Raw genomic sequence first — 16,046 nt, forward strand, 5'->3', positions numbered from 1 at the left:
ACGACTTGGCTTTGCTGACGGAAATAGTTTTTAGCGGAGTGTCTGAAAAGAGGCTGATCTCATTTTTCCCCCTAGAGATAATTTTCGCATAAGTTTGAACAGATAGAAATAGGTCTTAAAAAGCCAATAATACTGTATGGTGACTAACATAATATAATAAAAAATCATTATTAATAAAAAAAAAAAAAGCCAATAAAAGACAGAGGCTCTTGCCTTATGTAGGGAGCCGTTTAGAAGATAGCGAGTCCAATGGCATCTTGTAAATAGCAAAAGAAATAGGCTAGCTGAGAGATAGGGGTGGGGAGAGGGGAAGGAAGTCCTTAGTGATCTATTTGGCTGGGACTGTGCCACTGCCTATGGTTAAGCTGAGGAAGAAGAGGGGGCCGGGAAACTTGGCTTAGGCTTAGATTGGAGGGAGACCCAAAGGGCATAGACCAGAGTCTCCATCTCTGGGAAGTGTGTTCAGACCTGACTTGGTCTTTCCTAGTGTTCGCCCCTCAATGGTGGAGGTATCTTTGCTGGACCCACTCATAGATCCCCTCGCTACTCCCTCATGGCACTTACTGTAGATCTTAGGTACACACTTGTGCAAGTTTTTGATGAATGTCCATCTTCCTGGCTAGACCGTGAACTCCATGAAGGAAGGGCTCATGGTGTCTGTCATGTCTACCAGCCTAGCTTCCAGGTACAGTGCCTGACAAATAGCAGGAGGTCAATAAATATATATATTAAACAGATTTTTTAAAATATTTATTGGACAAGCAACCGGATTTTCCAAGCATAGCCTTCGAGTGCCACCAAGAATGGGCTGTAGGCATGGTTGGATCCGAAGCCAAATGGCTGAGATCTCTGGAAAGATACTTCTACTTTGCTGCAGATGAATGATGAAAAATTTCGCAGCGCTTTCTTCTTCCTTTTTCCTTTGTATTTTATTTCCCTGCTACATGCTTTACATCATGCAGCTTTCCATCAACTCAAAAGGCCATCTACTCAGTCACGCACTCGCCGTTCGTATTCGTCTTCCCCTCCCACCGCCTTTCCTGTCAGTGCCCCCTCCAGCTGCAAATCTGGGTCTTAGCCTGGCCCAGCTTTTGCTTCTTAACTCACCCAGCTGCTGGTTTCAAAACGTTTCAAACAGAGCAGATCCAGACTTGAAAGCATTACGACAAAGAAAGAGAAGAATTGATGTTTCTCCATTGCTTTCCCCCATTTCATCTCGGCAGCATTTGACCCTGGTCCACTTCCTACTTTCAAAAAACTCTTGGATGCTAGATCATTACCCTCTGGATTCCTCTCCTCCTTAACCAGCCACTTCTTCCATCTCTCCCTTCCTCTTCCATTCCTTAAAAGCTGAAGTTTCCCCAAGTGACTCCTTCATCTTCCTTCCTTCTCTCGCTCCTCCTGATTTCTCTGGATGTTGGATTTGTTTTCAGCTACAGCCTTGGCACTCATTGACTCTCAGATTCTGTCCTGAGCACCGCTACGATTCCAGACCCTTCGTTCCAGCTATCCAGCGTGTGCTTTCATAAATTCCTCTTTGTGTTTTGCCACCGTCTCCGAAATGGTTTGTTTACAATAGATGTTTCACCACTTCAGCTCAGCCTCCATCTGCTCCCCGAGTTAGAGCTGTTTTCTTGAGAAATAAAGCTGAGCATGTCATTCTTCCCTTTAAATACCTCTTACCGATTCCCAGGGCTGCAGAGTAGACGGTCATCACCATCCTCACGACTGCGTACGTGCCCACTGTGTGCCAGGCACTAGCCACTTCATATAGGTTGGCTCACTGAATCCTCACAAGCACACTGGGAGCTAGGTACCGGTTATGCCCATTTTACAGATGAGGAGCCTGGGGCCCAGAGACGATGCATAATATGTTCAAGATCACACAGAGACAAAGTCCGTCATTTCCAGCTTGATTATGGAGCCCTTTCCATGACTGTCCTCAGCCTCCCCCTGTACTCCAATCACATGAACCTTTCTTCTGTATCGAGACACTCCAGCCTCCTTCCTACTCCCCTGCCTTTGCGCCTGCTGTTCCCGTGCCTGGCATGCTGTGATCCCATCATCACTCCATCTTCATCCGTCAAGACTCAGTCCCCAAACACCTTCTCTGTGAGAACTCAAAACTCTTCAGACAAAGTTGGTCACTCCCACCTCTGTGATGATATTAAACATTGTACACACCTGTCCTGTTACGGGACATTCCCTGCTCTATTGCACAGTGGAGCTTTTGTTTTTCATTTACGGCTAAGGCATAAGTAGTTTTGGTTTCTTCTTGACTCCTTTTTAAATTGTCTGAAGGTTAAGTATCATCAGTGTCAAAGTAAGGATGAATCCCTATTGAACTTTAGGCCACTATTTGTTTATAACTTAATATGTTAATATTTTTAGATTAGAGAGCTAGCTCTTACCCAGATTCTCTAAGAACGAGAAATGAGCTACTTGCCTTTTAAAATTATTGATGTGTTAATATTCAGGATGGAATATTTTGTGATTTAAAAAATTACTCTTTATGGACTGAGACCAAACAGAAGATGAGCGGTAAGGAGGGGGGTCCAGGTAGCCAGGGCTGCCTGGACGTGGGGCCATTACCTGCTGGCCGGGCTTGATGGGTGAGAGCGTGATGCCCTGGGTGTTGATTACTGGCAGGATCTGGTTCCCGATGACCGTGGCAATGATCTGGCCCTGGGCGTTGGTCAGGAGCTGGGGGGTGATGGGCTGCACTTGGAGGCCCTGAGTGCCGCTCGCTGCTTGGCTCGATGGCCCCGGATTCGGCATCAGAGGGATGGTCCCAATAATCTGCAAGAGACGGGCCCAAAGGTGAGGTGCTGGGCTCTGCTCTGGGTCTGCACACGCAACCAAAGACCCCTCATGCCCTGCTCTGTGCAGGAGGCTCCCAAGAGCCGATTGAGAGACTGTAACCAGATCTGGAGATGCGGGTGCGGAAGACAGTGGCAGGGCATGGGCACCTGCAGGAGAGATAAGCACACGTGAACGGGGTGCATGGAAAGGCAGGGGAAAGCATCTTACTTGAAAGTAAAATCAAGTAAGGTGAGGGCGCAAACTTGGGATTTCTGCTGGGGCAGCACAGACATCTGCTTTGTTGTCTCAGAACCAGCTAGAAGATAGACCTCTCATGGCACCCAAGACCCTAGTCTAGCAGGGGAGCCACGTCCCTTCCCCAGAGAAGCACCTCAGACCCAGGGTGCTCCCTCACATCCTTTCCCCTGCCTCTTTCTCCTCTGCTCTCTGCATCCCTGCATCCTTTCACCTCTCATCCTACTCCTCTCTCACGGTCCCTGGCACCCCAGCAGGAGTGGGCCTCAGCACTCTGGTGTTCAGGTGGTCGAGAACCCAGGTCCTGACATCAGGGAGACAAGATTCCATCCCGAGCTCTGCCACCTTCTAGCTCAGTCAAAGAGCCTCAGCTTTCTGAAGGCTTGAGAGAAGTGGGATCATAAACAAATGTTTGAAACTCTTAACATAGAGTTGGAGTGACAACTAAAGATGGAAATTTTGAAAATGTGCATTTTAGACAGTGTGTTTGAAACTGGGTCTTAAGGGTTAGAAGTTCAGGGCTTCTGTGGCAGGTGGCAGAGAAGGTTTGTGTCTGCATCTAGAAGCTTCTGGCTTCAATGAAGGCATCGTGCAGAGTGTTGCAAGGAGGGACCTGGCTGGACCCAGTCACGGTGCTAAGGAGGGAGGGAGCATGGGCAGGACAGCAAACGGTCAGGGTGTCTCTGAGAGCCGGAAACAGATCACATTCGTATGTTGCCAGGGGCGAATTTAATCAGTACAAAACAAAAATATAATCTATGTTTCCCAAAGTTATGGACTCTTCTGGGGGAGTCACGGAGCTGGCGGTTTCCCCCCTCCACACAGCATGGGGTGGTTCAGCAGCTCTGCCCTTTGAGTTACCTTCCAGCGTCCCCTCCCAGATGTGAACTGTGGTCACGTGGCCTGGGTGCCACCAAGACATAGTCATAATACTGTCTCCGGAAGTGCTTCCATGTCTATGGTTTCATTTCCTTCCATGTTCCTACGTCCACTAGGAAGTGGGCACTAGTCCCGCCCCCTTTAACTGAATAAGACAGTGAAGCTCAGCTGTCACTTGATGGAAGCATTAGTAAGTGACAGAGCTGGAGTCCAGGTCCAGCTGAGCCCCAGTTGGTGGTGGCTCTTCCATCATGTCATCTGGTTCCCACCACGTGGAGGACACTGGAGGGGACCCACTCTCAGACCCACTCACTCTGCATCCCGTTGGCAATTTCCCTCCAGACAATACGCTGCTTGCGGTCTGAGTTTATAAATGACTCCAGAGAGGGCTCTGAACATAGGTTCTCAACACACGTCTTTTGAATGAATGGTTTCCAGACTCTGCTATCACTGGGATTCCAGAAGCAGCAAGAACTGCGGGAGTACCCCAATAGCACACCATTCGGGGAGGAGGATGGTGATGGAGAGAGCGCCCCCTCCGCACTTGACCTTGCTTCCACCTCCAAAGCCCCCGGGGGATGGTGCTAATGGAGGAGCTCTGTGCATGCCAAGTATCGGGCCGTTGTCAGTGGAGGCTGATAGAGTTCGCCTAATGACTTCGAGAGGGGTCAGCAGGCCCCCGGGGAGTCCGTAGCCCTGCGGTGTCCCTGAGCAAGCCTGTGGGGTCGTGGCATCGGCAGTGAACCCGTCCCAGCAGTACCAGCAAGGTCAGGAGGAGACCCCATCAACAGGTGAGAGCACATAAGGACTGTGTCGATGAGTGGCCTTGCGTGACGCAGCTCAGGCTTCAGACACTGCTCCTCTGACCCCACAGGCAGCGTGGAGAGATCTGGGGAGCAGGCTCCTCGTCCCGCACCTACACGGACCTGTCCGCTCTGGCGTCCCCATGTCTTAGGCCTGAGAAGCCCCGCTCCATTGGATTGGCCTGAGTCGAAAGCTGAGAGCAGCTGCAATCGTTTAGGCAGGGCTGTGGGTTCTATTTTAGGCAGGATGTCAGTGTGTGTAGGAGCCCGAGTGAGTAAGTAAGCCGGGAGAAGCCTTCCGAGTGAGGCTCGGTGCCTGACAGCCACGGAGCCCGCCGTGATGCTGGAAGGCATTCTGCTCCGAGAAGATTGACACGAGTCTCTGCTTGCCTCGTGGTAATGAGATGCTTCGCCTGCTCTCCCAGTGGAAAGAAGACAGGCAAATGCAAACGCCTCGCCAGCCTTTCCTGTGGGTGCATCCTCACCCCAAACGCTGTGTTTGACGTTACTCAAACATGGTGCCACTTACGTCTCCTCCCCACCGGCTCCTCTCTTCTTTTGGGGGCCGCAGCATCACTTGCGGAGGGTGGGACAGCACAGGTGTGGGAACCAGAGGGATATGGAACTGCATGGCTGGAGGGACCCTTTAATAAGGAGCGTTTGCCTGCCAGGTGGGGGTGGGTTGGACAGTTCCAAGGTCTGGAAGCCTTCTGTGAAGCTGTCTGTTTCTCATCTTTGTTCCGCTTGCAGGAGAGTTGAGATGACCATCTGGGCACGTGAGGAACTTGGCAGGGCACGATGGGGGTTTCCCAACACCCCCCAGCGAAAACCAGCACGCCGGTTTTCATTTGCTCCCATTCATCAACTGTAGAGATGATCACACACTGTGTTGTCTACAAATTCCCAGGTGTGCCTATTTTGCTAAGGTTGGGCCCGACTCCTCTAGCCCTTCCACAGACCTCACCAAAACACTTCCTCGGATCCTGACGCCAGAGAGATCTCAACAAGGAAGCCAGAGACGCCGAGGCAGCCATGGTGTGAGGCTCCTGGCACTTGCCTAAGTTGGCAGTTTTACTTGCGGAAATTGTATTTGAAATTAGAGGCCTTTTGATGTTCAAGGGAAGTACTTACATCTATACATGTTCCAAGGAGATCAGGAAATTAAAACCAACGTTTGATGTTAGGAGAGCTCTGACTTGAAGGCAAAGAGAGACAAGATGCTTCTGAGACATCTGTAGCCCTAAGACCAGCCTTTGGAGTTTGAGTTTTCGGCTCCCGGAGCTCAGGATTTGCTGCTAGGAGAGTCCTGATGGAAAGACATGCTGCTGAGCGCACGAGGCCAGCCAGTAGGCTGTGACCCCTGGTCAAGGCATTAACAACACAAGAGAACTGACTTCGGCGGAGCAGCCTAGTACCTTCAGACTCTTCTCTGCATGGAGTGTGGCATCCCGTGCCCAGGAGAAGACCAAGAAGATGCAACTGGGGGCGGAGGAGGGGGCAACAAGGCAGACACATTGCATGCAAAGATTCTATCAATTCAACAGAGAAACGATACGTACCAAACAAGCGGCAAGGACTGCCGGATAAGAATCTCTGTATCCCTGGGGTGGGTGCTGCAAGGCATATTGGGAATGAATGAGCAGTATCAGAGGAAGAACGATGAGGGTGGTTAGGAAGACTTGACAGAAGAAATGGGGGCAGAGCAGAGCCTTGAGGGTTGGGTGGGATTCGGCAGGGCAGAAACCATTCCAAACAAGAGACTAGCGGGGCATGAGAAACACAGGGGATGCAAGCGAGCGGGTCGAGACAGAGAATCAGGGACAGGTCAGCATGGAAGGTGTCAAATCCCACCCAGGCAAGGGGGTTCAAGGATGGTTTTGAGGGCTGGGGAGGAGCGCTGAAATGGAGTTATTTCCGGGGTGAAGACAAAGGTGTGGATAGAAGAGACTGAAGTAGTGAGAGACTCCAGACAGGAGCTTGGTCGCCAAGGGTGAAGCAAAATGCCTCCATGAGTCCTTGACCGAGGGGATGCTGGATTCACTGACTGCCACTTCAATTCAAAACACACAGCCTGCTTTATGCCTAGGTTGCAACATTAGAAATTTTTGGGTGAAGTTATTGCCCCATCAATCCCGCAGTAAATAGCTCAGGCATCGTTTGCATTGATCCCCGATGTCTTTGCCCTGGCTCTCACCGTAATGACTCGTCTTCTGATGAATGCTTTAACCAGGCTGAGGCCCTTACTGATATTGTAATGATAACTTGTGACCTGAAAGAGTTCTGGCCTCTCCGACAGGGCACTTCCTTGGTTGTTGCTGCTCATGTCCACCTGTCTTTTTCCTTAGAGGAGTACGAGCATCAATCGCACCCGAAAGAAAAGTCCATGTGGCAAGAGCAACTGAAAATAACAGTTAAAACGACTCCTAGAATGCGTAAGCACCTGTATCCCTGTTTCTGTAAAAGTTTGGGTGGCTTACACATAAAAGTGACTGTCGTTCATCCAGCAGCAATTAGGACTTTAGCCATCATGAAGTTTATCTTGGGACTGTAGCAAATCTCAGCACTTCAGGGTCACCAGATTGTTGTTACGGGGCCCTTACGGACTTTGTGCTAGTTGAGGTGTGCAGTAGGGACGAATTAGGACCGATGGAGGATAACGTGCACTGAATTTATTCACTGCCCACATGTGGTGTCCTCAGCAGCAGCTGACGCTGGCATCACAGAAGCCCCGGGCACCCAGACAGGTCATCTGATGGGTCACATGTCGTAATTGTCTATGACATGCTGTTAAACTCTGCCATGGAGGATGTGTTTGCAGATGTCAAATTGACAAGTAATTTTGTTGCACGTATCTTTATGAAAAGGAAATCCGTCAATGCTATAAATCGGTGACTTTCTCAGCATCTTCAATCCATCAGCAGAGACAATTCTTTGCCAAGTATTTGTGTAACCTCAGCACTTTCTGGTCAAGAGGCTTTAGTTAGCACTAACATCGAACAAAGAGCACGAGAGAGCCAGGGAGCTGGTGTGAGCGATCACCAGGACAGAAGTAGCCCATCACCTTCCCCTTCCTTTCTGGTCTGGCAATGGCCATTCTGTCTCTCTTTCTCCAAGGAAGGATTTTGTCTTTATGTAACACATTCAGTGTGATCTCCTTGTGCTCCAGTTGTAAGGTTGAACCCACTTAGAATTATTTTGATAGCTCCGGTTAGGATGTTGATTCCAGGAAAGGTAGGAGAACACAATTATTCCCCAAACAAAATTTATTTTTCCGAGATGCACTCGTGCCTTCTTACATTTAGCTATGTCCAAGATGGGGAAAAAGAGAGGAGTGGATGTTGAGAGGGCCTTTAGCTGAGAATCTGAACCAGAGAAGAGTAAAGGCATGAAGATAATCAGATGAAGGACCTCAAGAGAGGGAGACACCCAACCAGGGACCCTTGGGTTTAATCTTGGAGGCAACGCCAATCCGTTGGCCGTGGCTTCCCCGAACTCTGGAGGTCTCAGGGTTTGGGAAAAATACAGGACCACGAGTGATTATCACTGTCTGGCTTGGGTACAGGCAGCAAGAATGACAGTGGCTGAAGGTGGCATCACTGAAGCCCAGGGGATGAGGCAAATCATCTTAGACCAATTTGCAAGAAATGGACGATGTGTAGCCTTTAATGAGCAGCTGTGAAAAAGTATTTCTTAAGGTGTACATTTTGATGCTTGTGTGATGGGCATCGAGAGGTGCTTTCCCCCCTGGGAATATCTACCGACTCAACGTTTCCCGCTGTCAGTAAGAATTAGGGTCCCTGTTGGATGCTCCGCTGTTGGTTTTCAACTTTGGACACACTCACAGACACGAGTAAAGAATCAGAGGTGCCAGGATCTTTACAGGTCACTGGGGTCACATTAGGAGAAGGATAATTGACACGAAAGCCGGGTGTTGTAAAGACAGCAATAACATCAGTAAAACCTTCCTCTTCTCTAAAATCTTCTGAAGAGCCATTAAAGATCATTCTCCTTAACAGAATTTGGGATAGGTATATAGAGGAATAAAATTCTCCACTGACCAGGTTCAAGCCCAGGCTTTGCCACTAACCAGTGGGAGATTGTTGGCAAATTACTTCACTTCTTAGAACCTCAAATTCATCTGTAAGATGGGAATAACGACGTCCACTTCAGAAGGATATCGTGAGGACAAAATAAGATAATGTACACAAAGCACCGAACACTGCTTCGCCAACCAAACTGGTGCTCAATAGATGTTTGTTCATAGCTTAATTTTGCTCACGAGCCTGTGTGGTAACTCCTGGCATTTGTACTAATTTGTAAAAGCTCCTTTGTATTTTTCTGAGTATTATGATTTACAATGAAAATAGTTTACCACGAAGAACAGAAAACAGTAGTTCACTGTGAAAAATAATTAAATCCTTCTTGTCTTATAATGGAATGCTATGCTGGAAGTTTCCGTTGAAGCACCAAGATTCGGTAGATGTTGCATTCCAAGGGAGGGACTAGATTATGATGCTGAAAACCAATTAGACAATTCCGGGATGCAGAGGGCAGACACAGAAGGATTTTTGAAATTCTGTGTGTCTTCCTCTCTCCCAGGGATGGGGCATGGGGAGTTTCTCCTTACCTCCAGGTTAACAAAAGTGGTTGAGTAACTATTGTCCCCTCAAATTTGGGGAACAGACACCTAAGGAATCTAAAGGTGAGAGGCTGTGGTTTTTGAGCTGAGGAGGGAAGAGAGCAAAAGAAGAGCAAAGAAGAGGAAGGAAGAGAAAGGAGAGTGATGAGAGAGAGACAGAGAGAGACAGAGGGCTATATTGCATTGGTCCTTGCAACCCTCCCACTGAGAGCAGGCAAAGATAGGTAAATGTTTCCCTGGACTCATTATCATGGGTCTGAGCCATTTATAATCCTGTCCCAGAGGACCCCCTGGGAAATGAGCACTGGGACAACATCACAGAGAGAGCCTTGAGGAGTGGACCTGGAGAAAACCGATCTCTGGGAGGGGAGTGGGCAGCTGGAAGGAAACACATTGCCCATAGCACTGTGCCCTTGGAAGGCCCCAGCTGGACCTCAGATGACCTCACGAGAGAGCTGCCTTGAGCCATCTGCTGGCCCAGAGGGTGGAGGCTATTTCTTAACTGTTCAACAGAGAACCATTTTTATGACCATCTGTCCTCTCCCCACTTCAGCTTGCCCTGTCAGGAACAGAGTTAGCAAGCTGAAGAAAGGAGAATCATTCCACCCGGGAAAGACTGGCCTTTCCCGTAGTAGCAGCAGGAAGGAGACCTGCCTGGGGACGCTGCTGGTGGCTGTGAAAAGTTTAAGTTAGGTTCCAAATGTTGATTATTGTCAGGGAATGGGGCATCTTCTTGGCACCTTATGGTCACTCTAGAACACTGTGTTTCCCTGAGTGCTTACGAGAAGTCATGGGGCAAGAGCCAGAGCCTTAATCCAAGGGGAAGGGACAACCCGTGGCCACTGAGCAGGTTGGCAGGGACAGTGAGAGGCTCTGAGGATTATACCCTGCTGGATATCACTTCTGTTCTCTTTCCCCATTTTAGGGGAAGGGGGTTGATAAAAGGTGTATCGGTAAGTATGAGCAGAAGCTACCATCTCTTTATGTTTTTCTTCAAATGTTAGCATTTCGGGCCCATAGTTCAGTGGTTTTGTATAAATTAAACAAGACTTAATCGTGACTATTAGTGAGTATTTTCTGAGCCATTCCCATCTGTAATTTTGAAAACAGGTAAAGATAGGGACTGCCTTTACCTTAATCATTAAGGTCAATAATACTAAAAAAGGAGTATCTGTGGGTCATGAGACTTTGTTCACTAAGAGCACTTGCAAAGTAGAGGAGAAATGAAGGCAAGAAGGAGACTTGGAAGAGAAGAGAGAATTTGACGAGCTACTAGACAGGAGGATTTAAAACTATGAGCACAATATACACCTTTCCATAGACTATGAACTTGGTTTAGTTCTGAGAGCCGGTGGCTGCCATTTCTCACGCTGATCGTGGACATGTCAGCCAGTGAATTACTGAACTCCACAGCTGCAACTCAGGATGTACTCTATATTGTCTAATTGCATTTCAATTAAAAAAAAAAGAAAAAAAAGTCAGCCGACTTAAAAACGGATAGTACGACAATGCCTTCCTAGCTGAAATGCTACTGGAGCTCTTGAAAACCTGAAAGTTGCACCAGGGAAAGCCAGTGCCCACCAGAGGAGAAAACAGTGACAATACCCAAGGGAAGGGCAGAGGAGTCAGGAGGAATTCTGACCTGGTTATTTGGCAGTTATCTTAGCAAGACTGCTCTCACCAGCAACAGCACTATTTACAGAGTACAATAAAGATGTGCATACGGGTCTGCACTTCCCGTCTCATCTTTAATTAGATACATAGTTATTGAGCACAAGACTACCCCACACTCCCAAACGCACTCTCCAACACGGTCTTTTATTTGTTCAATTGTCGAAAAAGAAGAAGTCTAACGTATATGCGTTTGTTTTCCAATTCCAGATGATGAGGCAGGGGGAAAGGGATCCCGCTCGATCTTCATGATCGAAGACGGGATAAGTCATGTCAGTTCCAAAGGTGGTTGATAGGGATGATTTGCTTATAGAGCATGGCCTGAATCCTGGTTCTGCGGCCCATTAGCAGCAAACACGGTGGAAGAAACTCCACATCTCAGGGAACTGACAGGTCTCCCAGGTAGGAGTCAACTCAATTGATACAATGATCACTCTTACTGGACCTGAATCTTTCTTGAGTCCTTTGGCAAAATGAAGTTAGCAGCTGCGGCCACAGTCTGAACTGTTGACAGATCCTATTATAATAACACTACAACTGAATCTGGCACATTCGACACTCTGCATGCAGGTGTTTTTGGTGTTTTTAAGAAATTTTTTCTTTTTAAGATGCATCGTAATATCTGTTCATACATATTTTACAGTAAATGTGAGATTTTTCTATTCTCTCTTTTATGGGGGTTCCCACTCAAGCATTAGGAAACATTGACAGAATGAAAGTTTTGATCTAGAGTATAGTCTAAAGATTAAAGTAAATGTACACAAGGTGATCCGACGTCGAGATAGGAATTAAGTGGGGAGTCATTGTAATTGCCTGCCTGGATTATTCGTGGAGTGGCTGGTGGGCAGGGATCAGTGTCCAGGACACAAATCCTTTTCTTGAACATAGTATAGTTGTCCACCATTAGCACAAGGGTTTTTTTTTTTTTTTTTTTAAGATTTTTATGTATTTATTTGTCAGAAAGAGAGAGAGAGAGAGTGCGAGCACACGCAGGGGGAGCGGGAGGCAGAGGGAGAAGCAGGCTCCCCACTGAGCAGAGATTCCCGATGTGGGAATTAATCCCAGGACCCTGGGATCATGACCTGAGCCAAAGGCAGATGCTTAACTGACTGAGCCACCCGGGCGTCCCTCAACACAAGTTTTAAAATTGTATCTGAATTATAAATTTACTCTACTGAAAGGTGTATCGGTAAACTCTGGATTATTTAGGAGTTCTTTATTTCTCTATGGTGCTATTTTCCCTCTACCACTCTGCTTTTACTTAACTAGAAGAAGGGATGGGGAAGACAGAAGTGGGGAGAGTGAATTTTGCAAAATATTAGCTCAAGGTTCTATTGGGCCTGATATGGAATCCAAAGTTGACTAGCTTCATCTGGGACTGGACAGAAATACCCAGTGACACAGAAAGGGCTCTCCCAGCAGAGCTCAAATAAACAAGACTCAGCACTAGCTACAATTTTCTTTGGGTAAGGGAAGTGGAATTTGGAGAGATTCTTTTAGAAATAGACGGAGAAATTGTAATTTTGTTTCATGTCCATCTTTCCCTTGGAAATTCGTCGCTTATGGTTAGTGATTGGTTTGTTCGGTTGTTTATACAAATATTAATACTTACATATTAAAAGTATTTTTTTAAAGATTTTATTTATTTATTTGACAGAGAGAGACAGCCAGCGAGAGAGGGAACACAAGCAGGGGGAGTGGGAGAGGAAGAAGCAGGCTCCCAGCCAAGCAGGGAGCCCTATGCAGGGCTCGATCCCAGCACCGTGGGATCACACCCTGGGCCGAAGGCAGACGCTTAACGACTGTGCCACCCAGGCGCCCCTAAAAGTATTTTTATATGAAGAGATAATACAGACATATTAGCAACCCTTTCATTGTCAGAAAGAGTGGTGGATTGAAGTAACTGTAGATGATTCTAGCAAAGGAACAAAAATCTCTTCAACCTTATCTGGAAAAGCCAGGTAACTGAACATCTCTGCTTTATTCTGAATGGCTTCAAAATTAAGAGTTGTTTTATTCATGCATTTGCTTCATGCACAAATTAATCCCTTGCACATTCACTCACTCACTTACTCACTCAGCAAATCCTTTCAGGGGCCTGCTGTGTGCCCAGCCCTGGGCCATACCACCTGCTCTCATTCCTACTGTACAAGACCGGGAAATCACCCAGCCATCTAAATTCATGAAAATCCTTTCTTTTGTTTGAAAATCGATTGTAAAAAGAAGCTGGTTTTGATGCTTGCAGAAATCAGGTGGCAATCAGGTAGCAATCAGGGGGGTAGGTAGAGGTAGATCCATTGGGACTTCTGGTCCCCAAGAACATAAATGGGAACGCTGGTTTCCCACTGGAGATGAGGAAGGACGGGCGGCTGGTGGGGGACGCCCTTCAGTTTGCACAGAACCACGTTCCTCCTCAGCGACCACATTGCCATCGTAAGACCTCTGCCATCTTGATTCCACTACAAGGATCTACACGAGTTCATTTTGTGGTAAACAAGGGCTCAGTTCCACCGTGCTCTCACACAGCTCCCCCCTCTTCATCAACGGATGTATTATAACTTTCCTATAAAGAATCTGAATTGGAATTTAAAGAATGCATATTTCAGCCCGTGGTTAATTTGTAACAAGGGCAAATGCATACAAAAACAAATTCCTTCAAGCCATTGTGGCCCGGGTTTCAATTTGTGGCTTCTCACTTGATTTTCAATGGTAGGGAACGAAAATGTTTGTAAATATGATCTAATGCTCCAATTTCCAATTCTCTGCAGAGGCTTTACATTTTCGTGTTGATAGTTGTTGTATTTGCCCGGTAGGGTGTTCCACATTCCAGATAGCAAAGACAAATTCTTGAGGATGGACTGGCAACATTCGTTATTCATCATCTTTCCCTTTCTCCCCAGTGACTACAAATTAAACTCTGAGTACTATTTATTTTCTTTGCAGCTGCTAACACCATGGAATTCCTAAAACATTATTTTTCCCCTCCAAAGAGGATCCTAACTGTAGTGAAACCATCATTTTGCAGAAAGACCAACGTTGTAAGATTTTATATGGCTTTGCCTAAGACTTTAAGTTTTAATACCAGCAAAAAATACCTAGAATGTGAGCAAGTATTTCTGCTTCTGCCTGCTGATGCCAGATTAAGTGACTAAATCAGATTAATGTTATTTATTGCTTGGGAGAACACCTTTTAGTTTGACTCAGCCTTGGTCCTTAGAAGCTTCAGTAAACATCCTAGACCTATGAACTGTATATTTTATATTTCTTCCCAGATGGGAGGAAAAAAAAAAAAAAAGCAATAGCAATGAGCTCAAAAAAAAAAAAAAACCCCAAATCGGGGACCAGTGATCTCCAACATTCTAGGTTCTTTGGAGCAATGGGTCCCAGTGAAGGAAATGTTTGGCAATTGCTCAAGAAAAGTGCTCCGCATACTTAACATTACCTAGTGCTGTGAGGGCATCCAGCCTGCAAAGCTGAACTTACATTAATATAAACAACAAAACAAGAGTCTAAAAAAAAAAAAAAGGAAGGGTGGGGAATGAAACCACTCAAAGCATCATTAAAGATGCTTTTATTTATCACCACCCAGTTTCATGAGTCCAAGGTGATTCATAGGCTTTTCGTCAGGAGAATATCCATCGTGGTGGCAAAATGAAATGTATTTTGGTACTTGTTTGCCATATTTATCTATCTGTTCAATCAGAAAAAAGTTGCCTCATCACTCCAACATGAATTACTTTTGCAATTTCCTCTTAGTAATGTTTTTTTTTTTTTCTTAGCGTTCTTTAGGGTGAGACTACGGAGTTTCTCATTTCTCACAACAAAGACCATGACTCATTAGAATTATGCTGATGAGTTTTTCTCATAAAATTGCATCCTCATTTTCAGAGGTGACAAATCTTGCACCCTTACCCCTAACCATCAAGCCAGGTGTGGAGGGATGTGATTGAAGAGGGCCACTGCACTCGTCCTAGCGTGGTTTCTCATAGTTTTGTGCTTCCTATTTTAAATGTCCCTTAGAGTGTGTGTGTGTGTGTGTGTGTGTGTGTGCGTGCACGCGCGCACGTATCGACTCTGGTACTTCAAATGTGGTCCTGAAAAAATGTAATTTATCATTATGAATAAACCACGACTGTAACGATTTTTTAACTGTCCCGTTCTAAGCTCAATAATTTATAATTTATACCAATAGTATGAATTTTGGAATTTGTAATTTCAAAAGCGATTTTTGAAGTATAGCCTTATCAGGAATGTGTTTTGGTTTTTTTTTTTTAAGATTTCATTTACTTGAGAGAGAGAGTGAGCGAGAGAGAGCAGAAGTGGGGGGGAAAGGGCAGAGGGAGAGGGAGGAGCAGACTTCCTACTGAGGAGGGAGCCTGATGTGGTCCCAAAGATGTCACCTTTTATATTAAAAAATGTAAATAGTTCCTTTATAATTCAACGATACTGAGAAGATTCTACATTAAAATCCATCCATAACGTGCCATGAAATCCTCAAATTCCGTGCTTGAGTTTAAAACAGATTTTTGTTTTTCTAGCTATGTATATCACGAAATCTCTTCCTTTTGGTTGCCTGGGAGAGCTTGCTCACGTCACCTACAGATTTATTGGAGGTAGGTGGATATGCTTTTTATTCTAGAGAGCATCAAGGAAACCAGCAGTAGTTAAATGAACCTAGCAGGTCGTCATCCTGCGGCCATGCCTTTTGATTAAATGAAGTCCAGCAGCCACAGAGTCATGTTATAGAGGCAAACTACACATCACCTAGCCCTCTGTTGCTGACAATCTAGAGACAACGAGGTAGTCAGCCTAACCTATTACTAACGGTGTGGGCAGCAGACTCAAAATTCCTCGCCTGGCCCTCCCTGTGCTGGAGGGACCCTGGGTTCCAAGACGCCCGTGGTCAAGGGAACAAGATGGGAGGGGCAGGGTTTGCTTACTACGCACTAAGTGCCAGGGCCGTGGCAAGCATTCAACATCCTTTATTACCTTTCCTC

General features: G+C 46.4%; 1 protein-coding gene across 1 annotated transcript in view; it reads right to left on the minus strand.

The window, feature by feature from the left end:
• Window positions 1–16,046, minus strand: part of POU6F2 (POU class 6 homeobox 2) — a 453,583-nt gene that overhangs the window by 21,634 nt on the left and 415,903 nt on the right. The window contains exon 7 of the mRNA XM_026502925.4: window positions 2,593–2,799. Coding sequence (XP_026358710.4) covers window positions 2,593–2,799 — 207 coding nt within the window. The remainder of the gene's footprint in view (window positions 1–2,592; window positions 2,800–16,046) is intronic.

The sequence above is a fragment of the Ursus arctos genome, unplaced genomic scaffold (genome assembly GCF_023065955.2).
Source record: "Ursus arctos isolate Adak ecotype North America unplaced genomic scaffold, UrsArc2.0 scaffold_3, whole genome shotgun sequence".
NCBI lineage: Eukaryota > Metazoa > Chordata > Mammalia > Carnivora > Ursidae > Ursus > Ursus arctos.